This window comes from Parus major, chromosome 27 (genome assembly GCF_001522545.3).
Source record: "Parus major isolate Abel chromosome 27, Parus_major1.1, whole genome shotgun sequence".
In the NCBI taxonomy this organism is placed as follows: Eukaryota; Metazoa; Chordata; class Aves; order Passeriformes; family Paridae; genus Parus; species Parus major.
This window is the reverse complement of record NC_031796.1, coordinates 1,751,843-1,779,159: the sequence shown is the minus strand read 5'-3', so window position 1 is coordinate 1,779,159 and position 27,317 is coordinate 1,751,843. Positions and strand designations below refer to the sequence as shown.

Below are 27,317 nucleotides of genomic sequence, written 5' to 3'. Positions count from 1 at the left end.
TTTGTTGTGGAGTTCATTTAATTTATACAGTGACTGTCAGCAACGTTTCATCCAGGCAGCAGAACACAGCAGGACTCATGTCAAAGCTCCACACTTTGATTTCATCCTTCAGTCTGCAAACACCTCTGTGAATGCCCACCACATCCTCCTGTAACACAGCGAGTGCCCAGGGCCTGGCCAAGTGCAGCACATGTGGCCCACACATGTCCACATTGCAGTGTGCAAGGCACACCTAACCTTCTCACCTAATTTCAAGCAGCCTGGCACCTCGAGGCATTTCCTCCTTGCTTCCAGGTTAATGAGTCTCGTTATGGTTCTAATCTGCTCATACACAAATGGCTCCACTGCGAGAACTGAACGTGGCAGTCACACTCAGCACTAACACACACCCCACTGCTGCTACAGCTACATCGAGTTGAGGAGTGCAAGGAAATATTGACAGCTCGGACAGGAAAGAAAGCAACAGCTAATGCAGGGACACACCACAGAGACCCCCTTGCCATGGAGCTGTTTTGGCAAGACTGGGCCACTGCTCTCCCTTAAAGGGCTCCCCAGACCCTGAGTGCACAGGACAACGTGAGTCACTGGTACATCCATCTGTGCAAAAGCTGCCTCCACCAATGCCCAGCCCACACATACACTATCTGATGTGCCTCAAGGACTTTGATTTCAAACCAGAAACACCAGAATTTTCGCTGCCAGTGGCAGTACCTGCAGTCACCAGTGACAGTCTGCACCAAGACTCATCCCTCCCCATCCTGCCCCAGGCCACAATCAGGCAGCTGAGTCCCAGTGCATGAGGACTCCTCACCACTGCCTCCAGCAGCAAGAGGGAGAGCAGCCCTCACTCTTCTCAAGCTGAGGTCGTTGGGCCTTTTCTCTGTTTGTTTTGTTGTGCTGTTTCATCCCCTCAGCAGAGCTGCCATTTCTTTTCTGATCAGCTGCCAAGGAATGCACAAAACAGGGAGCACACGACTGCACACCAAACAGACACCTCATGCACTTGGTACCTTTGGGAGTAAACTTAAGGAACAAAAAGTTTCTGTGATCCAGTGTTGTTACCCCAGAACGTCAAAGCTTTTGGCTTTGGATGCCATGGTAACGCTCAAGGGTGCTGCAATAAGTTATTGTCACTATACACACAACTCACAGGGACACACGGGAGGGACAGTCACACCCTTGGTGTTGGGGAGGGACAGTCACACACACACACAACATTTAACACTGCTGGAATGGGGGTCCTCAGTCATCAAACCTCCCCTCACGGATGATGTCAAAGGAGAAAGGGAGAAACTTGAACCCAGTGCCAGTGTAGAATTTGTTCTGGAATTCGATCCTGCAAGAGATAGAAGATTGATTACTCATTAATCAGGCAGCTCTCAATAGGAACAATTAGCAAGAACCCCACTAAAAGTAGGATTACTGACTGTAAAAAGCTTTAAAGAGAAAAAGAGATATTATAACAAAATGTATCTTTTGGCACAACTGAACTGTCCAGAGACTTCCATCCCACCCTCAGGGACATAAAATGGCAACAGGAGCAGAAGGCCAGCTCTGGCAGTGTCCAGAGCAGAGGGAGCATTTTCTACACTGGCTGCTAAAGTTCCCTTTTTCATTAGCACAAGCCTCAGCCACGTGACACCGAGCTCAGACTCCCCACCAGCCTCCCAGTCCCACATTTGTACTGGGACGTGCCCGTCAGCTCCAGCCGAGCGTTAGCTCAGCCCCATTTGCTGCTGGCCCTAATGAACTCGAGTGAAAAAGAGAATTATTCTAGAGAACTGCCCAATAGTCAGTGACAGCCAAATAGGGACAGGGAAAACTAATCCCCTGATCCCCAACAAAAACAAGCCCAGGCTCCACAGACACTTTCCACTGGACAATCCGCTGGAAAACAAAGTTTCTGCAGGCAGCAAGTGACAGCAGACTGGGGAGCCTTTAACACAGTTCAGGAGAATGTTTTTTTCAGCAAGAAAAGACAAACTTGAATTATTTTTCCCCAAATGGGGAATCATGGCCAACTCCAGAGCTGCTAGATTCAGCCAGCAAAAAGTGATTTCCTCAAAGAGCCCAGGAGGGAAATGCTCAGGAAAAGCAGCTTTAGCCTGTATCTTCTACTGCCTCACAGGCCAAGGGATCCCCAGGATGAGCAGGATTTTCCATGTGGGAGGAAGGGCTTCTTGCCAACATGCTCCAGTTTTTCAGGAACCCAGATAATCTCTGTAAGTATCCTGTGACTAAGTAACTGTTCTGTAAGCAAAGGGAAATGGCAGAGGGCTGGGTATGTGAGTCACCCAAGCTCAGTGTGACTGACATGTTAACCCTGATGATTCACAATTCCAGCTGGCCTCAAACCCTCCCTTTGGACATTCTGTTACAACTGGCCACAACTGGAGGCCTGACACTGGAAGAGAGGCTGCTCTAACGTTAGAGAACTAGCCAGAAAAGTGTATTTAACCAAACAATCAGTGTACATGGGCAGTGGGGTTTTCTGCAGGTGTCTCCAGAACACTCAGAACCCAGCAGGAAGCAGTGCTGTTGCCAGGCTCACTGCCTGTTACACGTCCCAGTTTACTGCTCGACCCTCTGTGTGTCTCACATTGGTGACCAAGTCCTGCAGAGAATTTATAGACAGTGGCATTAGCAGCAAACAGCCCAGGCGTCCTCTGGTAGCAGCAGAGCTACAGGAGACCCATTCTGCAGCTTTCTGCATTAATATTCATGTCAGTGTTTGTCAGACTGTTGTTCTGTGGATTTTCCAACCCCACAGAGTCAGGGTACACTGGGAAACCAGGCAGCTCCAGTCCTGTGAGCAGGAGGCAAAAGTGCAATGGGAACCCTGAGTGCCACTCAGTACAACTCAAATCCCCACTCTGTGTCCCTAAACACAGGTGCCACAGCCTGGGGTCAGGTGTGAACCAGGCACACCTCAAGGGTGGTGACCTGACAGACAGAACACACTGTTTGTGCACAGACTGCTGCAGTTACTCCTTCCCAAAAGAGCAGAGGGACATATCTGATATTCCATGGTGCCTGACAGGAGGCTGTGGCTGCCCCTGGAGCAGTGGCTCCTGCAGCCACACTGCAGGCGAGTCCTGGCTCGTGACATTTACAGAGGAAAATCAAATCCTGGCAGGTGGGTGAGCAGCTGGACCTCACCACTCCCACTCACTGGATTGAGAGTGGGATGCAGCTCCAACACACCCACGCTTCTTGGGAACCCTGAATACAGTCACAAACTTTTTCTTTTGGGCACAGCCTGTTTTGGCTCATGTCAGAAGAGGTGACTAGTTTAAAAAGGGGGAAGCTGCTTTAATCTGAATGTTCATGTCAAACTACATCACTGAAAAGCAATAAATGGAAAGGTTAAATATTTCAGAAGAGTTACAGCAAAAGAAGCTGACAGCACAACAGCTCAGACACATACAGAGCTGCAGTGGAGCCCCAGCTGACACCCTGCAATCCTGGCAGCAATCCAAAGGGCTGCCTCAACCCCAGAATGGTCTGAAAAAGCCCAACCTGCTCAAAGAATGCACACTGAAAAAGTACAAAATAAACCTCCCTCATTTGGGACTGCCAGGCACAGCATATGGAACAACCTGTGAATTCCCTGACCAGTAAAACACATGCTCAACTCCTCCTCCTTTCCAGGAAGGCTGAACCACCCACACCTCAAATTCCTGATAGGTGACGGTTCTCCCATAGCCAGAAAATCCCATCTGCTTCTCCCAGGACAGCTCTATTTGACCTCCACTCTTCCTTCCTCTTCCTAAAAAGGGAACACCTGCCATTGGAACACCCTGTTTTCAGCTCAGGAGCAAAAAGGAATGTGAACAGTGTGCTCTTTGGAACCACTGCAGGTGCCTCCCTGTGATAACCAACACCCAGCAATCTCAAAATCATTTCAGCAGATCACTTGCAGTCTGAAATAGAACCTTAAACTTGATTTTTGGGCTCTGAGCCTGAACGGATTTTCTCTCAGAGCCTGTGCAGGAAAAGTTTGCAGGTTTGAAACAGATTTTTAGGAAAAAATAGGACTTTGAGCACTCCAGTTCCACAGCTGCCCTGCTCTGGTCTGCATGGGCAGAGTGATCTGTGCTCTCCCTGCTGCTGCCCCTGGGTTTGCCATTTGCCATTTCACTGACAAAAACACAGATGGGTTTTTAATGGCCCTTTAGGGAAAAGCCTAGCAATGTGAACCATTACCTCCAGCTCACACCTGTTCCAGGTGTCTGAGCCATATCTGGAGGTGCAGTTTGTGATGAACACAAGACAAGCAGCTCCCCAAAAATGTGTTTTCTGCTCCAGAGAGCCTGCCTAGAGCAGCTGCTCAGAGCTGTTCCCCTGCTGTGCTTAGAAATGGCCATGCAGCTCCACAGCCCAGACAGGCCAAGCCCTGGAAATCCTCTAATCCTCAAGGAATTGCAGAGCAAACCCTCCACATCTGGAATTACAGCATTGCTGCCCTCTGCTCCTCCTGGCCTGCTCTCAGTGCCCAGCAGGATCTGCAAGGCTCTTGCTGTCACTGCTGTCACGTCCCAGCACGGTGGCAGCAGGGAGAGGATGAGGGACCTCTGGCCAGGCAGCAAGGAGCTCTGGAGTGGCTGCTATGCAGGGTTCAGGCTGCATGCCAGGAAAAACACAGGCACCATCCAGCAGCCATTTCCAGGAGTGCCCCCCTGGCTCCCTCAGCACAAGATGGCCTCGCCCCAGATCAGCTCGGCTCGCTCGGCTACAGAGACACAGGTGGAGCAGGAGCCTCCAGCCTGCACCCCCAGGAGCCTCCAGCCTGCACCCCCAGGAGCCTCCAGCCTGCACCCCCAGCCTGCACCTCACTAGCTGCCAAGGCAGAGGGCAAAAGGCCAAAGCTTTCCTTCCCCACAGGCAGGGGAAAAGTGCAAAAAGGCTGATTTTCTTCTTTTGCTTTTTAGAGGAACTTGCTTCCTGTGGCACTTACAGAACTACTTTCAGAGTGTGCTCCCAACATTATCTTCCCATTTAAACATGACAGAGTATTTCTTGTGATCTTCAGAGACTTCCCTTTGCTCTCATGATCCCCCCACGCCCAGGAAATCAGCAGCTTGAGGAGGTGGGAGCAGCCTGAACCCCAGAGTGGCACAGACTCTCCTACATTTCAGGCTGAGAAAATCCTACTCCCAGTTGCTCCTCTGATCCCACCAGTGCGCTAACAAGGGAATCTGAAGTGGAACAATGAGTGCTCTCAAACATGGATTAGAGAAAGCTCTCGAATATTTTCCATACTTGGGAGCAGAATAATTCCTTCTGCTTTGCTGGCTGCATACACAGAAGCTTAATGATCACAGGAAAGGGGTTGCAAAAGAAATTTCTAAAAGCAAGACCAGCAAAAACTCACTGCCATCCCAAATTACCCCAAGGGCAGAAAGCAAAGCCACTCCTTTCCAAGGCAAGGTTTTATAGCAATGAACAAGAGCATGAGAAGGATCCTGCAGTCAGTGGCTTCTGCACAGAAAGGACAACAAACACAGGAATCAGGGAAAAGACCAAGAGATGGAATGAGAAAGTCCTGCTGAAAGCCACAAATCACACTGCTCCAGCCAGCACAGCCTCCCCTTTAGGTCCCAAAGCTCTGGTCCTAAAGCTTTGGTCTTTCGGTGCTCATCTCTAAGTTGCTCCACAACTTTAAACAACAATTAGGGGAAGGTGTTTTACTACAAACAGGATTGAAATCTCTGACCCTTTTTAAAGACTTTCTGCCTTCTAGAAGATGGCATTTCTGCACAGTCCAGGTGACATCCATTTCCTTGCTATGAAGAGCTCTCCCAGTTCCTGGATGTCCCAGTAACTCACCAGTGCAAGCGCAGAGCGTGGAGGAAGGCTGAAAGCCCCTCCATGACCAGCAGAATGGCCACTGTCAGCGTGGCAAAAGCAGCAAAGATGAAGAAGAGGCCCAAGCCTCCCCCCAGGCTCCTGACACTGAGGCCAATGTGGATCACCATGGTCCAGAGCACCTCCGAGAGCTCTGCCGAGAGAAAGGGGAGAAGACTCGAGTCAGGAGGAACAGGGGGTTGTTTACTGGTAAAGTAACAACTAAAGTCAAGCAAACCCCTACTACAATGAGGTGGAAACTGAAGAGAGACTAGAGCTTTTGCAGCCAAGTGTGCCAGGACATTGCCTCCAGCTGTCACACAGGGCAGGGCAGAGTCCTTGCTCAGCAGCTCTTTGCTTTATCCTGTGATTTTACCTCCATTCCTCCCATTCAGCAGAGCTGTGGGAGCAGACCCTGCTGTGTGGAGCTCACTGCTCCCAGGTGATTCACACTGTGCTGTGCCAGCCAAGCCCTGAGAGGCCTCTTGTTCCATGGCTGGGCAGGCACAGGGCCCCCCAGCTCAGCTCCCTGGGGACACTCACGTGCGTGGGCCAAGCTGAGGGCCCAGAGGCGCAGGTAGGACGCGGTGTTGGAGATGCAGCCCAGGCAGTACTCGATGGTGTGGATGGCCTGGTACACCACGGTGTCCCCAAAGTCGAACTGCAAAGGGAATGCAGGATGAGGGGAGCTGGGAGCACAGCAGGGGCAGGGACAGGGGCAGGGGAAGTGCTGCTATCACCAGGGACACTGTGTGTGACACTGCACACTGACACTGTCTTCTCCTGGTTTAGCACGCCAGCGCCACAAACGAAAAACGAATCTTGTCTCGACAGGTTTTGCAGAATGACAAATGCTGTGATGTGAATATTTTCTTATTCTGGCATGTGGAAGTCAAGATATTCCAAATTGATCCATGGGCTTAGCCAGGAAAAGACTGTTCAGCAGAAGGTGGTGCTGGTGTGCACTCCCTGGTAAGCCAGAGGTGCTGCTGCAGGAAGGAGGCAGTGCCCCAAGCTGTAGTGCATGTGCCTTTGCCACAGGAGCATTTTGCAAGACATGAACCTGCCCTTTTTGAAAGCAAAAAATAATGCATTAAGCTACTCTGAAAAAGTGACATCTGTGCACTGTTCACTGGCAAAGTCTCTGTGTCTCAGTAATTTTCTGCAATAATAAAAGAACTTAGAAGGAAATCTGCCATGGGGCAGTTTCTTATCCTGCAGCTTGGGAAAACATTCCCTTGCAGTTTGGATTTAATCCATGCTTCAGAAACTGCTCAGATTTAAGTGAACATGATGTTTTAAATACATCCAGTGACTAATGCTCTAGGCATGCACACAAAGCTATTTATAGTCTTAATTCTCCCCTAGTATATCCAAGGCAATATTTCAAACAATTCAGTTAAATCAGCTGTCAAAATCATAATCCTTTCTCTACAGAACATGAGCTGTGAAGTTCTTCACTAAAGGCTGCCCTAACCAACAGTTCCAGCTCTGGACACATGAGCCAGGAGAGAATGTGGGAAATGTTTAAACAATGACCTTTCAAAGCTGAGTGCAACTGCCTGTGAGATCCACCACTGAGCCAGGAGTGGGAGCACTGGGATTGCTGTGGCACAGTCCTTGTGGGCTGACACATTTTGCCCAGGTTCAGAGAGACATCAGACCAGAACAGGAACCCTGTGCCCCTCCCCTTCCCCCCCATTCCACACAGGCCTGTGCACAACAGAGCTCTGAGCAAACCACTCTCAGCACAATTTGCAGAAGCAGCACTCTGGTGAAGCTGCTCTGATTTCATGCCATTTGCATTTTTTTGTAGTAAAATTGGTTACCTGATAGTGTTGAAACCTACACTCAATCCTGCATCAGTATTAAACCCCCATTTTTTTAATACTTGTTACGAGTGCTTATGGATGAGCAGTTTCTCAGAGCAGAGCTTCTCTTTTACACAAAGCTTCTGGCCAGTTCAGTTCTTCAACTACATGAAACTGGACTGGTTGTGCTGCATTTGCTCTCTGGGTCAACCAGCATCATCCTTAACATGGCAGATAGTCTGAGGGAAGAAATACCTTTGAACAGTTTGCTGCAGCACAAAATTAAGAAGGCCACAACATAAAGAAATTGAGACTTTTTTTGGAAGCTCAGAAGTGAAAATTTTTCAGTTTCAGACCTCCAGCTGAACAGTTTCCCAGGTAACTGGGAACAATCAGGGGATCACACAGACAAGTTGTATAGATGAAGTAATTAAAAGTCTGTTGATGTATGTGTGTATGAATTAAAAATGGCCTGTAACATGAAAACAGCAAGATCTTTTGGAAAACAAGATGCTGTGACATAACAAGTTCCATTCAGCACGTTTTACACCGATGGGAAATGGCCCAGGTACACATGAAGGCAAAGCTGCTGTGCTCTTACCACCTCGTCCTCTGTAGGCTTGAAAACATAAATTTACATTTAGTGCAGTGTTTTGATCACATTAATCATGAAGACATTCAGCAATTCCCTCCTACGCACGCCACAGAAAGCAGTAACACATCCCATGCACTACAGAGGCAGGATCTGCTGCAGTTGTTCAGAGGCATCAGAAAATTCCCCAACTATGTCAGATTGACTGTTTTTCTCCTCTCCCACAGGAAAGAGAATTAATATTACCCCCAACAGTCAAAGTGAATATATAAACAGAATTTCAGTGCTGCAGAAATGCAGCCCCTGAATTTCCACTGGCATGGGAGAAGAAGCAGATAACGTGTGGCACCTGGGAGTGCTGTGCACCCCTGAGATGGTGGCTCTTTGGGGACAGAGCCACATCTCCCAGGCTATGCAAATTATGCTGTTTTTTCTGGAGTCCTGGGAGTGACCAAGAGACAGTCAGTGAGAAAACTGCTAGGAACACACTTCACTGGGAATGTTGCTGCTTAAACAGCCTGGAAAGGAGTAAGTACAGTCCCAGTGAGCTCATCCTGCTGCCGAGTGCAGTGCCCTGAGAGCGAGGATGCTCAGGTGCTTACCTCTTCCCCCTCCTCAGAATGGGTAGATAACTGGTCATGTTGAATGATCTCAGCATCCTCCTCCGTTGGGCCATTGCCCACCCGGATCCCACCAAAGTTGTGCGTGCCCTGACACATGCAGAAAAGAAAGAGCAAAGTGTTGTTTGGGTTTTAGTGCAAAAGTGCAGGTTTCTCATGACTCCATGTGCAGCAGCAGCTCACAGAGGAAAGCAAAATATTAAATATTAAGGCCCAGATCAAGGCAGGTACAATTCTATTTCCCAGCTTGGATGGGAAAGGTGCTGATTCCTGCTGGGGCTGGGGGAAAAAAAAAAAAAAAAAAAAAAAAGTCTGTCTGAGTGAATCCTCAGTACATTTCTACAGTGTCACTGCAACCATGAGGACAATAAAGGCACACCTCTCAGAGGACATTTGCTGGCTCTGACATGCAACAGCCCCAAGTCCTGCCCAGCAAGGCTGGACAAGCACTGACACAGCACTGCTGGGTACTGGAGCAGGTCATGGAGCTGAACACGCTGACACAAACACACACACTTGCTCCCACCAGCCTCAGGCACACCAACAGCACACACAAAACCAGATCTTCCCCTGCTTGGAACCTCTAGGTTGTGCAAGCAGGTCTTTTTAGAGACATTTGTTCTGACATTCAGCATCTGACCTTCAGCTGCACCTCCAGGACTCCAAAGGGAAAGGAACAACACACAGACTGAGCTGAAATGCTGAAATGGGGAGCAGTTCCCACCTGACCCCTGAGTCTGACCCATAGAGAGGCAAACTACAACACCATAAATAGAAATAAACCCTGTGCCCAGCTTCATCACTGTCTTGGGTCACCTGTGACACAGGATGTGACCTGACTTGCCACACCCAGACTGCAGAGGTCCAGGGATGCCCATGCAGATCAAAGAGGTGCTTGCCCAGACCAGCAGATCAGCTGCTCTGACTTCTTCTACCTCCTTTATCCTTAGAAGCCTGCTTTTATTTTAGGCTGAATTATAAATATGCCCAAACCACCAGATATTAATTAGAGATTTTGTCAGGCTTCTAAAAACAAATTAGGTAGGCGTTTATGCTCTGAAAACAGAAATAAAATTTTAAATCCCCTCCACATTAACAACTAAGACAATGCTTTTAATTAGGATTTTCAGTATCTCTGAAACACCCCAAGTCACTGATGACTCCTGTCAATATTCTGTTTATTTATTTCTAGCCTGTGAAATTGAGCAGCTTTTCCCTCACACTCCACTCATATCCATTCCCTGCAAACCAGCCAACCTAAACACAGCTCCAGCAGCTCCAATTGTTTACTTGATCCTTCTAAGCACACTTCACACAAGACCTCCCCTCCCAGCTTCCCGATGGAGATGCATTTCATACGCTGGATGGATCCTGCACAAAAGAACCCTTTTCATTTCTGGCATTTCTGTGAGGACACTAAAATGTCATGAGAAAACCAGCTGACATGTCCCTCTGGAGAGCATGATGTGCTGCTTCTCACAATTGGTGAGATTCACACCTCCTTAGTCAGCCAGGCAGATTCAGAACTAAAATGTAGCTGAAATAAGCAGTGCTGGGGAAGGGACTGAGTTCTGGGGGCTGCCACCATCCTCAGCAGAAAGCTCTGGCAGCAAAGGGCCATCTGTAGGCTTAGAAACACATAAGTCAAAACAACTGTCATCAAGAAGCTTGTTTGTGCACAACCACTTAATAATAATTTCAGGTTAAAGTGTGTACAGGACAGATGTGTCACAAATCCAATGATTACTGACATGGAGTTGCTGGAGGCCATCACATCACTGTGTGTTTGGGAACACGTAATGCAAACAGAAATGCTGCACTGAGAAGAATCCTAATCTATCTTAAACAAATACACAAGCAGAAGAAAAAAAGGGGAATTTAACATGGGGGGATGTGGTAGCAGGAAATCCTGTGCTGCTCTGCAGGTTGGATTCAGCAGCACTTCTGCAAGGAAGTGTCTCTGTGCACACACAACTACCATCCTCCAGCTTGGGTGTTCATCCAGAATGTATCAATTTGGCTAAACTTTGCTCTTTCCAAGAGAAAGTGTTTTTCACCCTAAAGGTGCGCTTGCCATTCCCTTATGAAGTTCAGATACATTCCATGCTCCCTTGATAACCAGACACGAAGCCAACTCCCATCTGTAATGCATCAGGCGAGTTTGAAGTGCACTCACTGTTGCAGCCGCTGCTGCCTCGAGCGCCTGCGTGTTCGTGCTGCCCTGGGCCTCCTCGGGCTGCCCTTCCTGGGGGTGGACGGAAGAAGAGAGAGGGAGGAGGAAGGAAACAAAAAGAGAAAGGGAGACGAATGGAGGGGACATGGGAGGATGAAAGGTGGTCAGAGAAGGGAGAGGGTCTGTGACTGAACTGATCTCTGACTCGCTGCACATCCTCACAGCGCTGCCAGACATGCAGGGAGCACTCGCACGTCTCCGCAGTGCACGCGTGCCACGTTCCTGCATCTCACACACAGGGACAGTGCAGCTGGAAACCTACAGAGCACCCCAGCAGACAACCTCTCACATGAGTCTCTAAGTCTCTTTTTCCTTTTAACTGTTTTTTTTTTACCATCCAAGCTGCTTTAACAAAGATAGCTGAGAAGTTTGCCAGCCAATTCCACCTCCGTTTCCCACTGCCAGCCTCGCCCAGCCACAGAAGTGCATCCAGCAGCCAGTGAGACTGTTCCTAAACCAGATACCAAAGCCCAAGCCAGAGACACTGTTCTGATCATTACCAACATAAGGGGTTTTTAAAAGCAGGTTTGATGCTGGATCCAGATCTGGGAAGCAGGCAGGAAACACTCTGTCTCCAGTAACACCCACCTGCTGGTATGCCCAGGAATATGAAAAAAACACTTAACAGGTTTCAATGTGGTGTGAACCCATGGATCCAAGCTCAGGATGGAGAACACAGCTTTTCAACCAAAACCAGTTTTCTTATGTAAAATATAAAAGAGAGTCACCCACCAAGTGTTTTCTCCTTAAATACTGCTGCCGAAGGACCAGGGGTTTGGCTACCAGCATCCACGGCACACACAGCAAGGCTACCACCACGAGGAAGCACTGGAGCCCTTTCTGCAAAAGAAACAGGTCTCAGGTAATTCAGCTGCATCCCCTGCTCAAACACACACAGAACCCAGCAAGAATGGCTGAATTCCCAGTATGTGGATGCTCCACCACCTCTCTCTCTTCTGGGAACAGCAATTAAATACTTAATGCCTGCAGCTGCCACCTCTGACTGAGCACAGCATTTAATGCTGAGACTGGGTTAGATTGGGGAAAAATCCAAAAGATCCTGCAGGGAATGAGAATTTGGCAGATGTCTGATACTGCTGGGAGGAAACAGTGTTGGTGTCTGAGCTAAGCTGAGAGGTATCACATTGCAGACATGGATAATATTCCTAATTGCTTTCTGCTATTAATCAGGATCCACATGTTCTGAAGCCACAGTTGACTTATGGTCAGACAAATAAAAATTCCTGCTATAGGGATTATTCCTTCATTCTTCAACATTACATAGTATCAGACTTCAGAAATGCTCTGTCACAGTGGAAAGATGTTTCATGCTTGATTTCACAATTATGACAAGGTCAATGAAACACCCCAGTATCACGAAGCATCTCTGATTCTGTTCTACAAGAGCACGCACCTGCCCACTATAAAGCATCTTATTACTGGTGTCCTCATAGGAGAACAGAAACATGTTGATAAAGTGTATTAAGAGGCTTGGTGCTTCCTTGGATGTGTGAGCATCGTAGGCTGTCCACTTGTAGAAGATGAGAATAACAAGGTATCCAAAGAGGGAGGACATGAAAATCATTTCTGGGATAAATCCAAGGTATATGTTCAGTGGCTTCTTAAAATAGCTACAGGGAAGAAAAAAAAAACAACATGAAAGTTTGTATTAGATTTGGTTAGAATTAGGGCAAAAGCTTTTAATCAGTCTTTGGAATGACAGCACAGGGGCTCAGCAGCTTGACAACAGCTGGGCCTGGAGCACAGGAACTGCCTGGCAGGCACAGTTCCACACACAGCCAGAGATAACTGCACTGCACCTTCCATCAGGAGGTGAGGGCTGATGGGCATCTTAGACCACAAAACACCCAAAAACATTCCATTCCCCCCACCAGGAGAAAAACAGAGCAAAGCCCTTACATGTGGTTGAGGAGACTCAATGCAACGCCAAAGAGCATCTGGAAAATGCCAAGAATCACAGACATCTTCATCTTAAAGGAATTGAGGAAAGCCAGCTTATTGCTGGCAATGTTCCAGATCTGTGAAAAACAACACCTAGTCAGATACCAGGGGAAGGAAAACAGGAGAAGGAAAACACTCCCTTTAAGCTAAACAGTGTGAACCAGTCAGGAAGTGTGAGGCTGAAAAAGCAGGTTTTAAAGATGTGTTTGTCCTATGGATATCTTTTGGGGAAATGAGCAGACATTTCAGCTGGGAACAGTCTGGCAGTAACTGAGCCCACCACTGAGCAGGAATCAAACCTGTTTTCATGGTGCCTCAAAGGTGCAGGAGAAAAGAGGCTGCATCCTTAACAGAAAAAATATGATTATCCATTAAAAGGAACAATTACACACAGCTCTGATTTCCTGCAATTCCTCTTTATGTGGGACCCACACAAGGTTTGTCAAATATTATAAACAGAGTTAAGAGCAGAGGTGTCGATGGAGGCAGGTACAAAGTGACAGGATTACTGGGAAATGTGTATTTCCAAAGGTAAAGGAAAAGTTTTTCTCACTGAGAAAAAGAGATTAACAGCTTTCCCCAAGGTAAAAAGTAACTTCAGGACGTGATTTTCGTGGCTAATCAGATTTGATTAAAGCACTGCAGGTTAGAAAGGGTGAGAAAGAAGCCTTTAATGGACCTCAGAACAAGGGTCTCTATCCCAAATCTGACATCTCAGTAGGAATTCTATTGCTCAGGGAATGTCTGGGCTGGGCAATCTTTCACAGAACAGTGAACAGACAGACAGGTACTTTTCTTTCTGCTGACACAGAGGATTTTGCCCAAAAGACTGCAGAGGAAGGATGAGCTCTTACTGGGTCAATGCCAAACGGGTAGGGCCCACCAAACACCCCTGGGATAGCAGGATCCAGCTGCAGCAGGGGGGTGGTCTCGAGCAAAGCATCTCTGTTTGGGAATAAGATTATACAAACATTAACCACAGCAGTGCCACCCTCTTTCTGTAAAAACTGACAACACTCTTCCCTTGTGAGAGGAAGGAATAGCTGATCTGAGTTTTATTAAACTGAGAGAACTTCAAGGTTGTAGAACCTGGATGGTTCTAGAGATTTTCCCAAATTAATGAAACCTTGTTTCTTGACTTTTTACTCAGTGTCAAAAGGAAGACAGGTGCAGGGGACAGGATTCTTGAAATGTCTATAGGGAAATACGTGAGAAACTACATCTTAGTAAGTTTTCTGGCAAAAAAAAAAAATAAAATATATTGAATCTTGGCATGTATCATCCCATTTACACCTCTCTTCCACATCTACCCAAGACAGAGGTCAGAGATTTTTGTTTTCCTGAGCTGCAAGGACAAGGCACCTGCTTCTCACTGTCTCTACAAAGTTACCAAGGGTTTACTCACGACCAGTTGGCTTTATTGAACATTGGCCTGACGCTCCAGGAGGAACCAAACATGTTGAGGGACTTGGAGAAGCAATCATTGTAGATGAGGCCTGTGTAGGTGGAGAACAGCCCCATCAGCAGGATGATGTATCGACCACTGAACACCATGTTGAACATCTGGTGTAAAAACCCAAAAGGAACAAAGAAAGTCCATGAGAACGGGGCAGGTCCCTCCCAAAGCCACACCAGGGAAGTCAGTCTGCTGTAAGACAAACACTGGCCACATGAACTGAGAGTCCAAAAATCTCTATTTCCCCTTGGCAGGGATTAAGGGTGCAAGAGGGAGCATAGCAGATAACGAGGATGAAGGGGCAGCACGGATCTCCACAGGGGACCCAGGAGCAGCTGGAGAGGACAAATTGCACTGCACAGCCTGATGCAACTCCCAGCTGGCAGCATGAGTTTGGAACCAGGAGCACAGACCCTGTCAGCCTCCTCCAGTTCTGTCAGTGTGTCTTAACTCTGGTTCAGCTCCTGTCAGCCCTGAGCCAGCAAAACTAACCTTGAGCAGCAAAAAAGAAAAATCCTGGGGATGGGATATATACATACAGGAATTGGGAGTTTTGCAGTGGTTAAATTCCACTATTATCCAGTTAAATTTGGGGTGATTTGTTTACGTCAATTTGCCTACTACTCTTGATAATTTCCTTCAGACAACTGAAATTAATAATTTCCTATAAATACACAAAAGGAAAACTAAGGGAACTCAATACTATTATGAAATTACACTACTCAGTGTGTGTGTGTGTGTTCTTCGTGCTTCCCAGCCTGTCCATGTGCTTCAAAAATTCCAAAGGAGGAGTAATGAGCATTGTCAACCCAAGGGGAAAAGGATGGGAGTTAACCAAGCTGCAACTCTTTGTTTGAAATGCAAAGCTCAGCATGATCTGCCACTTTACCTCATTGTCACTCTTCTGGGACAGAATCCTGCTTTCCCTCACCACCATCCAGACAGCAATCAGAGTCATCAGGATTCCATGGCCAAAATCCCCAAACATCACAGCAAACAGGAATGGGAATGTGATGATGGTATAGGGTGCTGTAAGGGAAAAGACAGCATTCCCAGGGCACTGTGTGTTAGTCAGCCCAGATTCACCATGGTACTGTACAGGTAATTCAGCAAACGTAATTCCCCAGCTTCCCCTCTGTCACTGAAAGCTGATGAGTCTCCAGTAGAATTCTCTATTAGAGATTTCCACACAGGACAGGCAATACAGATAAACATCACGACTAAAAACTTGAGACAGAAGTCTTGGACTTTTCCAAGTCTGAATTTACCTGGATTTATTTCCCGATATGTCCCAATGCCATAAGCATCAACAATGTTTTGAAAGCCAGAAGTAAACTTGTTAGTTTTGTTGTATGTGGGTGGGGTCTGATTGGTTTGCATCCTGTTTAAAATAGATGGGACAGTGGATCCGCTGTGCTCCTGTTTGAGAAAAACAAAGGGAAGATCAGCAAACCCAGCCTAGGAGCACTGGAGGATGAAGTCCAACACAGCTGTCCCACTGGCATTTGAAAAACTGCAAGCTTGAGTGTTTGCAGTGTGCTTGCACAATGAGATGCTGGAGCAGCTGAGGAAGGCTGCCAGGATTCCACTGCTCTGCACTTTGTGTAGCAGGAGTAAAGGTGAACGTTGTCTGCGCAGGACAGACAAGAAAACAACAAGCAGGTGGAAGGACTTCAAGAAACCCAATTCTCTTGACTATCTGAGCAGAGGGTGAGTTTGCCAACATCCTGGAGAGCTCCTCTATCCAGACACCAGGACTGCAGAGCCCAGCCAGGGTAACTAAACATAGCAAAGGTCTTACACATGGGAAAGTCCTCACCATTCCAGCATTCACCTGAACTCTAAGCTTCACACAACCTACTTGTTACTACTTTTATCTCTAAGTCATCATTCCTGCATGCTACATAAGCTGTCCTCTGTGAGGGCTGATTCCCAGCCCAAGGGGATGGTGCTCAGAGGATCACAATACAGAAAAGGCAATGAATCCACGTGGTGCTGCCACAGCTGACTGGCACAGCATCTACTCACAGTGCCTCTCCTGAGAGCAAACTGGATGGAATCGAGGTCAGCAACAGGACACCACACTTCAGCAATCAAGCACTTCTGTGTCACATCGATGTTGCACAGGTTCAGGGTGTGGTAAATGGCCTTCATCTTCCTCACTTTGATGAACCAGACACGGATGTTTTTAGCGGCCGCCTGCAAAACCCTCTGGCGATGATCCTCGGTTTGGTTCAGCACCTTTCAGAGAAGCAGGAGAAAGATGAGGCCAAATCATGGACCAAAGCTCAAAGTGCACCAACAAGACAAGCCTTTCCTACAGAGGATGAATGAGCAGCCTGCTCCCCTATGCCTGCAGTCTATGATGTACCTCCATAATAATTAGTTCTGCTGAAAGGCTTAAGGGCTTTTTCCAGGGATGTTTTCTGATTATTTTCCTCCTCCAGCCAGAAGGTCAGTGGTTGTTTCAAACAACAAACTGTGCCAAGATCACAGAGAACAGTTTTACCTCCACCCAGGTTAAAAGAGCAGAGAAGAGCTCTGCAAGTGAAGGGTTTGCTGCCTTGAGAAAACACATAAATTACCCTGAAAGACTTGTTTACTGAAGGGAAAAGGAGAAAGTGTTTCCTGCTGAGGGTGTTTTCCAACTGGAACATATCAAACTCAGGCCAAGTCAGATTTCCAGAATGGAAAGTCTTAGATTGCAGGGAAAGTGAGGACACGAGGCACATGCAGCTTACAGCAGTTATACTGCTTCTGAGTTCCTGTCTACTTTAAAATATCTTTTGAGCTGCACTGCACAACTCCCAGCTTGGGACAGTTTCAGTATCAAATAAGTAGGTCAAATTTAACCATTTTTCCTTTTAGTTCTGAACCTTTTCTCATTTTTTGTCTCAAATCCCTTAAATCTTTCTATATTATCACATACTGCCTTTCTTCCTTGAAGCAAGCACCAGGTTATTTCAGAGGTGGCACCCACGAGATCTGGGTGCTAATTACTTTTTACCAAACCTCAGGCACAAGAGATTAGTTGTAAAGCAGAAGCTCTTCAGGACAGCACAACGTGAAAATATAAAGACAGGCAGAAAAAAAGAAGAGCTAAGTTAATGTTAGCATTGTTATCTCACCTTGGAAAAAAGTTTAAATGTTTTCAAAGTACTTGCAGATGAACAGGCAGTTACACAACATGCTCTCAGAGTCAGAACCTGTGGGATCTCCCTACACACCAGTTCCTCTTTGCTCCCTGATATGGAGTTCTCTGTACTTATTTGTATATAATGAATTGTTTAACCCTCCAGAAAGATCAAACCACCCATCCCAAATCCTGACACAGAAACAACTGAGCAGTCTCCAAACACCTCTCTTGCACTGCTGGTCTCAAGCTACCAGAAGATGAAAACACAGTCATCTAACAGGGGCAAACATCCTCCTGTTTTAACAGGATCCAAAGTTTCCAAATAGAGTTTTCAACCATATTATTAAAGAAAAAAAACCAAAAAAAGGTCATTGACCCCAGTTATTTTACCATCTGAAGATCATCAATTCTGGTATTGACACCAGAAGCCATTTCCTTCCTCTCCTGAGGTGTTTCTGGGCATGGGTAGAGGGAGGCTCGGAACCTGGAAGACAGGGAAGGACCTCAGTGACAGAGATGGAAAGAAGAGCAATCATTCAGGGGTGAACCAGAAGCACCTTAAGAGAAGTTTCTGAACAGCAGAGACTGCCAGGCAGAGCTCCAGCCTCTACATCAACGGGATGCAGAAGTTTGCTTTAGGCCAAAGCAGAAGCTGAGTGCTTAAGAAAACAGAAGTGGGAGAGAATCCTCTTCTTCCTGTGCTGCCAGTGTCTCCAGGCACTGTCACGAGGCTGGTCAGCCATCCAGCAGAGGGGGGATGCTGTCACACCACTGCAACTGCTGGTAGAAGCAGTCACTGTTGTTTCCCCTGTGAGAATATCCCACTGATGTCCCATCAGGCTGCCCCAAAAATCAACATTCCCTTGGTATTTTGCATTCCCTAGCACAACAGTTTTGTACTTTTGAGTATTACAGGCTGAGGAGTGGCAAGTCTGACTGTAAAATGTGTTTCAGTTACTTTTGGCACATTTCATTTGCTGTCTAAATATATGCTCCTGCAACCACTGCGAAACAGGGAGTTGAGAAATAGGGATATTAAGTCATGCCAGTGTTTCAAATAATTGAGAGCTGCCCAGCTGTTAGACTTTCATACCCTTCACAGATCTTCTTGACTCTGTTCTTCAGCTGGTCACCTTGGAAGAAGATGATAAATACAGACTTGTGCACATAATCCCCCTAGAAGAAAGGAAAGAATTGTAGAAATTAGCATGAGATATTTACCAGATATTTTTTTCCTTTTGCTGAGTCTGTCCATCAGAGCTCAGATATGCACAGCAAGTCAAGAATGTCCCTGATTAAAACTCAACAGTCACAAGAAGAGCAATTTTCTCAGCCTCAGTACAGAATACCTGCACTGTATTTGTGTCTAGTGAAGCAAAATGTCCCAGGTTATTGATTCTATGCAATACAGTAAATAGGAAAACCTGGTAAGAACTCCAAAATTAATCAAGATGCAATTAAGCATTTATCAGCACTTAGTGCAGTCAGCTCACCTACAGAATCAAGCCAAAAGAGGGAATGAACATATAAAAAAGGAATTTAACCAGTGTGGTTCCCAGGGAGGCCAGAGCCACATTCCTTGCACAGCTGTGTCCGTGGGGGCAGCCAGGGCCCCTTTCCTGCATTTGTTGACAAGTTATTGTTCTACCTTACTTAGGAAATTTTAACATAATGTTTCAAGAATAATTACATTAGGTGTAACCTCAATTTAAGGAAGTTCTGCACAATAAGAACAAAGTCTCTCCTAGCAGACAGATGATTCCCCAGGTCAGCTACCAGTGGTTGGTGGGACAAGGGAACACATCAGCCTCACATAAGAAAGAGAGGCTGTTACTGAGCTTCATCTCCCAAGTCTGGGTTCCAGGACAGCCCTTCACTAGGTAAGAGCAAAGGTGCCCCAAGTTTGGGCAATGCCCACTGGTTTGAGCACAGGTGACAATGGATGTAAAACCAGGCCCAATCACAACATTTACTATTTACTTCTGTACTAATGCAAACAATTTTAAGGTGGATGTTTAAACTACTGATTAGTGAATTAAGAAAAAAACTTAAGGTTCAAGTTCAGAGAAATGAGCTTCAGATATTACACACTGCCCACGTCCCAAAGAGCATCTTCCACAGAGGATCACTACTCATTCAGAACTGCACTTGCAGTTTGGGCCAGAGAAATCCCTAGGCCCTGCTGCAGTCCATGTTTTGAGCTGTTTTCCCCTTCCACCAGCACTCCCCATCCAGCCTCCTACTTTTGTTTCAATTAAACAAGAAAACATTTGCTGATGAAGCTCAGAGGCTGCAGCAGGCGCTGGGACAGACCTCACCGCATGGATCTGCCAGAGGGACACAACTTTCTACATGATGCACAGCTCTTGGGCCCTGCTGCTGTAGCCAAGAGCTCCTTTACCGTGACGGGGTCCTCCAGCGGGTTCTCGATCTCGGCCTGGCGCAGGAACACGTTCCCGCGGCACACGCGCCACAGCATCCGCTCGAACGTGGGGATGCGCTCGCGGTTGATCACGCCAGCCACGAACCTGCAAGGGGACAGCACGGCCTCAGGGGCTGCACCTGAGCCACCCCTGCACACTGGGGGCTGGTGATGCACCCAAAGCTAGAAAAATCTTGTTTTAATGTCAGTTCTTCAAGAGAAATGGAAGGTCCTTGAAATGCATGGAGGTAACACACAACAAAACAACTGCACTGTAGCACAGGCTCTGTTTCTTAACAGAATGAAATAATCTTTAAAACATATAGACCACTGCTTATATAGGAGAAACAAATGCATTTAGATATAGAGTTTCTAATCTTCATTCCCCTGCAGTCCTGGTACGTTGGCTGCAAGAGTTACAGCCAGTGACTATGTCCTGGGCTCATACTCAGAGCAAACCTCCATGTCCAGATAAAGAATTACAAATGCACAAGGAAGCCTGGAAGCAGCTGATAAAGAGGATGTAGAACTGTACAGTTATTTCAGACCATTATGTACCCACAGTAATAACAATTTTTAACAAAGCTCTGAGATCTCAGAATGTCTGAAGAAACAACCAGACATGCTTACATGGAACAAACTGGGTTAATTATTTGGTGCAGAGAGAAACTTGTGAATCACAAACATGAACTGGGAAGTTAATATGGGCAGGAAAAGAGCAGAGAGCAACAGCTGGTTTCAGATCAGCTTTCATCTGCTTGGTGTGGAAAGTTTCATAACTATGCTCAAAATCATTGCTGCTTCCACAGGCTGATAATCCCTAATCCAGCAATCCTGAACTGCAATTACCCGAGTCGGAGCGGGGCACCTCTTCCCATCTCACTCGGCTCCAGCAGTGAAGAGGATTCCTCCAACAGGTCTGGATCCGCCATCTGCTGATGATGCAATTCAGCCTGAATTCACAAATCAATTAATATCTAATGAAACCAGTTAGTGGCATGCAGGGAATGAGGAGCCAGGAGATAGTTGTGGGAGACAAAAAAAGAAAGGAAAGGAAAGAAAAGGAAGAGCAAACATAAAACAGCAAAAAGAGGAACAAGATGACAGAAAAGACAGCAAGAATAACACATGGAAGGAGAAAAACAAGAGGAAAAATGGAATGGCTCAGCAGGGCTTCCACACAAGATTGTTGCAACAAAAGGGCTGGGAGATATATAAGTCTGAAGAAAGGCAGAAGTAAAAAAATAAATTTCAAGTTTTAAACACAAGTGATGTTCCCAAGAACCATTTTTAATGGCACAAACCAGAGAAACACACTTGACTCATGTATTTCTCCAGATACCAAATTAATTTATCCTTATTCACCAAACGGTTCACCATCAGACACAAACACTACTTAGAGCAGGTTGGCAACGTGGCTCATCTCTGCCAGCCAGGCACTAAAACAGGACAATTTTACACTGTCCTTCTTTGCAACTCATTTGCAGGCTAAAATTCTTAGGAATATGGCTTGTAAGTGTCAGAAATTCAGGTCAAGGATGCTCAAATTATATCCTCTTGTGCACCATCTTTACACTTGTTCAATCCCGCCTCACACTTAGTTCTACCTCTGCAGCTTATATAATGAAATGCCAGAGATTACAGTTCCTGAGCACAACCAGAGGGCCAAAGTCTACCCTCTGTGGTATGCAGGAGGGCTTTCCCACAAAGCCATCAAGGGGACTTGCTGAATCACACTGGAAGGCAGAGTTTGACCCAAGGACACATCATATCCACGCACACACACACAGAGCATAGCCTTGCAAAATCTGTGGCAAGTGCAGCAACTTAGCCCCAGTCTCTGTTATTTGGGGAATAGTTGTGTTAGAGTGAAAAACTCCCTAAACACTTCACCTGCTTGTCAAATCAAAGTGTTTGTCACACACAAGAGAGTTTTTGCAAGGCTGACAGCAAACGCAGCTCAACACACACTTGCTGCAGCTTAGGATGTTACATGAGGGAGGGAGCCCTTCATTCTGCTTGGAAAGGCAACACAGGAATTCCTGAACCTTTCAACTTTAAGGAGAATTGTTGCAACATCAAAAACTGAATGAAAATTCAGTTCATAGAGAACACAACTAAAATAAGAAAGTTTGGTACCTGGAAACGAAACACACAGACCAAACATCCCACCAAGTGTTTGACATCTCGATTTCAATCGAGATATGTCGAGGAACAGTGAGTTACAATTGTTAGAGGCTTGTATTGTATTTCCAGTAATCAAGACACTGTTTGTGGTCATTTTTAGTGATGTGCAGCACATTTTAGCAGATGAAAAAGGAAGGACAGCACATGTGACATCTTTGGATTTGCCTCACCTGAGAGAGGATTTTTTATATTTAATATTAGCTTGGCCCATTTGGGCTATGTGTCCTTTATTCAGGACAAGGTCTGCTTACGGAGGGTGGAATTACAAAGCAAAACAGTTTAGAATAAACGTGGATTAGACCAGTTTAACTAAAAGAAAACGTTATTTTGAAAGGATTATTTCCATTACAAATTCCATGTTCCTTAAATTCATTTCTCAACAAGTCTGGTTTGATGAGCACACCCTTTCTAGAAAGGAAACAGCACAGCAGCAGCTCTGCAGCAGGAAGGATAACTAAAGCACTGATGGGGGATTTAATAGAAATAAAAAATTGAGCCTATGTGGAAATGGAAGAGCTATCCAGTTCCAGTGCAGAAAAACAGGATTCTGGGAAACCTACTATGAATATGAGTTTTTGCCAGCAGTCAGTGAATGTCAGAGCTATTGTGGAGTATTTTTCATTAGATGAAGTCGTTCAGGACTGGGATCCCCCAAGCACTTCCATGACAGTAATTAAGCAGTATAATACAGGAACTTTCATTATTAAGCATTTTTAAATTGCTTATTGATCCCATGACCAGCATCCAGATCAGCACCTTTAATCTCAAAAAAGATTCATTTTCTCCACTCATGATTCCAGTCCTGCCCTGTGATGGTTCTGGATGCCCAGTGCAAGCCCATACAATTCAAGCCCCTTCCAGATCACAAACAGGACAAAAATCAATGTTCACAAGAACTAAAAACGATTCATGTCACCACCTATTAACCCAGAGCCAGACAGAAGTGACAGAAGCAAAGCAAACAGAGAAAAGCAGATGGCAGAAGAGTCAGAGGGAGGAAGAAGGGACTGCATGCCATTAACCGTTACTTTTCCAGTCTTCTTTTACGCTCACACTCTAGGCAAAGCTCTCAGAGAAATCTCTCCAGCTCATATTGCTCTTCATAAGCAAGGACAAGAAGACTGAGAAAAGGAGCATAATCATCAACATGGTGTGTTGGAACAAGAAATGGCTGCTTGGGCTGGAATGGTCACAGGAAGAACAAGGGGACATTTTGCCACCCTCCCTCCCCACATGTTCAAACTCTGGAAAGCAAAAGGCCAAGCATGAAGGAATTGGAGAATCAGCCATTTCTTGTGCAACTCATTACTATGAATAACACAATCTTAATTATAAGTTATTGTAGTCTTCAAGTGTTGAAAGTGCTGTGCAATGGCAGCATGGAGGAAGGGAACATTGGCCACTCCAGCTCTGGGCTGCTCAGGGCTCTCCCCAGGTGTTTGCAGAACTGACAGGTTTAAACTGTCCACACTTATATTCTGCTGAACATCACCTGTAAGCTGTCTTGCTTGCTTTCACATAGAGCAGCACATGTTATTTGGTATATTTTGTTTTCTTACTACAGAAAACAGTTATGAAAGAGAACCAGGACATATCTGAGATATGGTTTGTAGAGGGCTGTGGGTGACCTGCCATGGACTGGTTAGAAAATTGATTTTCATCTTTAAATTTAGTTTGCTCCCACTGCAGTTGAAGAAGAGCAGTGGGCAGAGAGAACAGTAATTAACAAGGCCAGGCTGGATGGGGCTTGGAGCAACCTGATCTAGTAGGTGGTGTCCCCCACGGCAGGGGCATGGATGGGGATGAACTTTAAGGTCCTTCCCAACCCAAACCAGTCTGGGATTCATTCTTGATACAGAAGTGCTCAGCACTTGGTTTTACATGATACTCAGAACAGGCAGTGCTACTTTTACACAGCAAAGTAATGGATTATCAGGTTAATCCTGTTTGTCCAAGGGACACTTGTAAGTGAACATTCAACACTCGAAGACAAGGGCTTTTCTGTACTGAAATCAACCCCACAACCCAGCAGCCCTCACACCAGCAGCAGTATCTGTGTCAGCAGTGACTATGACTGGCACAGGACCAACCTTGGTGCCTGAACAGGCAACACCTTGTGCCAAAACAACAATAAACAAACCATTAGATAAATGGCCTGCAGTGTGCAGGAGTCCTGCTCCACTTGACAATAGCCCTTGTTAAGACCAGGAGTCATTTCTGTTAAGAATTCTTTGATCAAATCCTGAGATTAGAGGAAACAGGACATCTACTCAGCAAAAACATGTCCTGAAAAACATACAGGAGCCCTTTGAGAGAACTGCCAAGACTCTTGAGATCCTTCAGCTTTACAAGGCAGGGTTGTGTCTTCTCCCAAGCAGGATTTATGTCAGTGCCATGAACAACATTGGAGAAGCTGCTCTCAGGTCCAGTGAAAGTTGCCAGTTCCTGGCCCAGATGGTATTTGACAAAATGTCAAAGACTTTAAATGTCAGCTTTGCTCCACCACTGACCACTGAAAGCTTCAGTGTTTGATCAAAGGCTCAATTAATTAATTAACTAATCTATTACTTCAGTGGACTTTGCATTGTGTCCCTGATGAGTCTCCATGTAATACTTTTAAGGCTGAATTTAAGAAATTCAGCTTGATCATAAGTCCTCTCCATGTATATCAAAGAGACTCTTACCCACTGGGGACAGTGCTCACTGTAGCACCAAATTTTGGGGCTGTTGATGTGCTTTCAAAACTACTCACATCTAAATTACTTTACACAATTTTTAGACAAACCATTGCTTAACTAGAACAAACCCAAATCAACATCCTAGGAGGTAAATCATGGGTAGCTACATGTACTGCATGAAAAATGGAAAACAACTCGTGCAGCTTTCTCAAACAAAGCATAAAATGACCCTGCTGTCCAAAACAGCAACTAAAATATATTTGAGAACAAAAATGGTAATTTCTATGAGAAGAACCAGCTCCACAAGTGTTGAACCCCACCGGTATTCTGACCTCATCAAAAAACTGCTGAGTTTTACGCAGTATAAATTTTAATTCTGTCAGCTCCAAGAAGTTTCTCTTCAGAGCCTCCTGGTTGGTGTTGATTTCTTTAAGCTCATTTTCAATTTTCTCAAAGTTTGCCTGGAAGATGTGAAAAGGAGAAAGATAAAGGACTTAAAGCAATTCCAGAATTAAGTGCTGATCAGTCTGTCAACACACAGAGGCAAGTGAGATGCTTCACATCCCCACCCAATTTGTGTGGATTTACAGGTGCATCTCCAGCCTGCAGGAGCACAGATCCAGATCTGCCACAACTGCAGACTTTGCACACTCAGCCAGACTTTTATGGACTGGATTGATAGAGTTTCTTCAAATCAATAAAATTGTGATAAACTTTATGATCCACCACCATAAATCATGAGGTTCCAGCAGTTTTTGGCTCATTTCAGTGGTGAAATTCCTACTGAGTACTCTCACTTCAGTATTTGGACAAACACTGCCAGCCCAACATGAGCTGGCAGAGCTGCTTCCAGGGACAGCTGGAGACTGAGCTAATGCCCCCCACCACTAAATTCTGCAAGAATCAACCAACAGAGACAATTTTCCCTGTTTCCATCCAAAGTCAAACACTAGTTTAAGTCTTAACACATCATTACCTCCAGGTCAATCATGTCACGTGGAAAAGGCACCTCTGGGTTTTCACCAGTGTCCATGATAGGAATATTTGCCTTTTTAATCTCCTTCTCCACAAAGCCTGCCAAGACAGCATTACAAGTGTTAATTACAGACATTTCAATGTCAAACAGTTACCTTAACCTGCACCTGGCCCCAGCAGCTGATGATTCCTTCACCTCCTATTCCAAGATTGTCTGACTTGGCCAGAGTTATTTTTCTAGGGGGAGGTGAATCCCTGGAGGCAGCGAGCCCTGCCTGTGCCCTCACCCCTCTGCTCTGTTCCAAATGCTGCCCCGCAGCTTCAGCGTGCCTTGAATGTTGTTTTATTTTAAAGCAAAAGCTGTAGAGACAGAGCAACATCAACCCCAGTGGGAACGTACGGAGCTTTCGGTCCATCTCCTCGCACCGCCGGACTTCATTGACGAATTTGCGGTGGAACACGTTCACGTCGGGGTTCAGCTGCAGGGAGAGACACGGCACTCAGCAAAGCCCCGCTGCGGCTGGGCCCCACCGCGGCGGGCCCGGGCCCGGGGCCGGCCGGGGCTCCCGGGACTGAGGGGCTCCCGGTGCCGCGGGGTGCTGAGGGGCTCCCGGTGCTGAGGGGCTCCCGGTGCCGCGGGGTGCTGAGGGGACACTCACGTCGCGGAACTGGACCTTGCCCAGCTCGCCCAGCTCGCTGACACAGCAGTACGCGGCCTCGGACTGCAGGAAGAGCTGGGCCAGGGTCATCTCCTCGCTGCGGAACAGCTCCCCCATGGCGGCGCCGCTCCCGCCGCGGCCTCTGCGGAGAAGGGCCGTGAGAACCGGGAGGGGGGCAGGGACCGAGGCCTTCCCGCCTCCGCCGCCCCGTCACAGCTCGGCTGCACTCGGACGCCACCGCAGCCCGGCTCGGCGCGGCATCCCCACCCCATCCCATGCCGTCCCCATCACATCCAAACCCGTTCCGTTCCGTTCCGCTCCCCGCCATTACCTGCCGCCGCTGCCGCTGCTGCCGCTGCCGCCGCCGCTGCCGCCGCCTGACCCGAGCCGGCTCCCGTCCGCGGCGTCACCGTCCGCGCGGGGCGGTGTCACGCGCACGTCTCCTGGCGACCGCGCGTGGCCCCGCCCCGGAAGTGATGCTAACCGCGCACGCACCGCGGTCGATGACGTCACGAGTTATGCGGTGACTGAGACGTGACGTCATGAGCTGTGTGGTGACTGAGACGTGACGTCACCGCGAGCGTGTCGCGGGCTCGAGGGTGAGGCCTTTCCCGGCAGCCCGGCCCGGTGTCGGTGCGGCCCGTGTACGGCCCGGGGCAGGGACAGTGTGAGCCAGGAGCAGCCCAGAGGCACCCGCTGTTCCCACCGGCAGTGACCGGCTCCAGACTGAGGCTCCAGA

General features: G+C 46.9%; 1 protein-coding gene across 8 annotated transcripts; it reads right to left on the bottom strand.

The window, feature by feature from the left end:
* ATP6V0A1 (ATPase H+ transporting V0 subunit a1) lies at window positions 1–26,998 on the bottom strand. 8 transcript variants are annotated; one of them, XM_015651075.3, is made up of 23 exons: window positions 26,910–26,998; window positions 26,579–26,720; window positions 26,320–26,398; window positions 25,921–26,018; window positions 25,277–25,405; window positions 20,929–21,032; window positions 20,059–20,185; window positions 18,751–18,833; window positions 18,048–18,141; window positions 16,550–16,762; window positions 15,790–15,940; window positions 15,411–15,550; window positions 14,471–14,628; window positions 13,920–14,010; window positions 13,024–13,142; window positions 12,518–12,734; window positions 11,836–11,943; window positions 11,047–11,115; window positions 8,853–8,960; window positions 8,260–8,277; window positions 6,391–6,508; window positions 5,830–6,001; window positions 1–1,336 (listed from the first exon to the last, which is right to left on the bottom strand). In XM_015651075.3, the coding sequence occupies exons 2-23, from the start codon at window positions 26,693–26,695 to the stop codon at window positions 1,243–1,245; spliced, it is 2,607 nt and encodes an 868-aa protein (XP_015506561.1). In that variant the 5' UTR covers window positions 26,696–26,720; window positions 26,910–26,998; the 3' UTR covers window positions 1–1,242. The 8 variants fall into 8 exon arrangements, with proteins under 8 accessions (XP_015506561.1, XP_015506568.1, XP_015506564.1 ...); XM_015651082.3 differs by lacking the exon at window positions 8,853–8,960; XM_015651078.3 differs by lacking the exon at window positions 11,047–11,115 and having other exon boundaries at window positions 26,910–26,997.
* Between the last annotated feature and the right edge of the window lie 319 nt (window positions 26,999–27,317).

What these genes read in the sequence shown, in the direction of transcription:
- ATP6V0A1 (XM_015651075.3), bottom strand. Translation starts at nt 26,695, where the DNA reads ATGGGGGAGCTGTTCCGCAGCGAGGAGATGACCCTGGCCCAGCTCTTC. An exon ending in AGATGCTTTATAGTGGGCAG is followed by an intron (nt 11,944 to 12,517) that starts GTGCGTGCTCTT and finishes TTTCTTTTGCAG; the next exon opens with AAAGGGCTCCAGTGCTTCCT. An exon ending in CACGCTCTGCGCTTGCACTG is followed by an intron (nt 1,337 to 5,829) that starts GTGAGTTACTGG and finishes TATCTCTTGCAG; the next exon opens with GATCGAATTCCAGAACAAAT.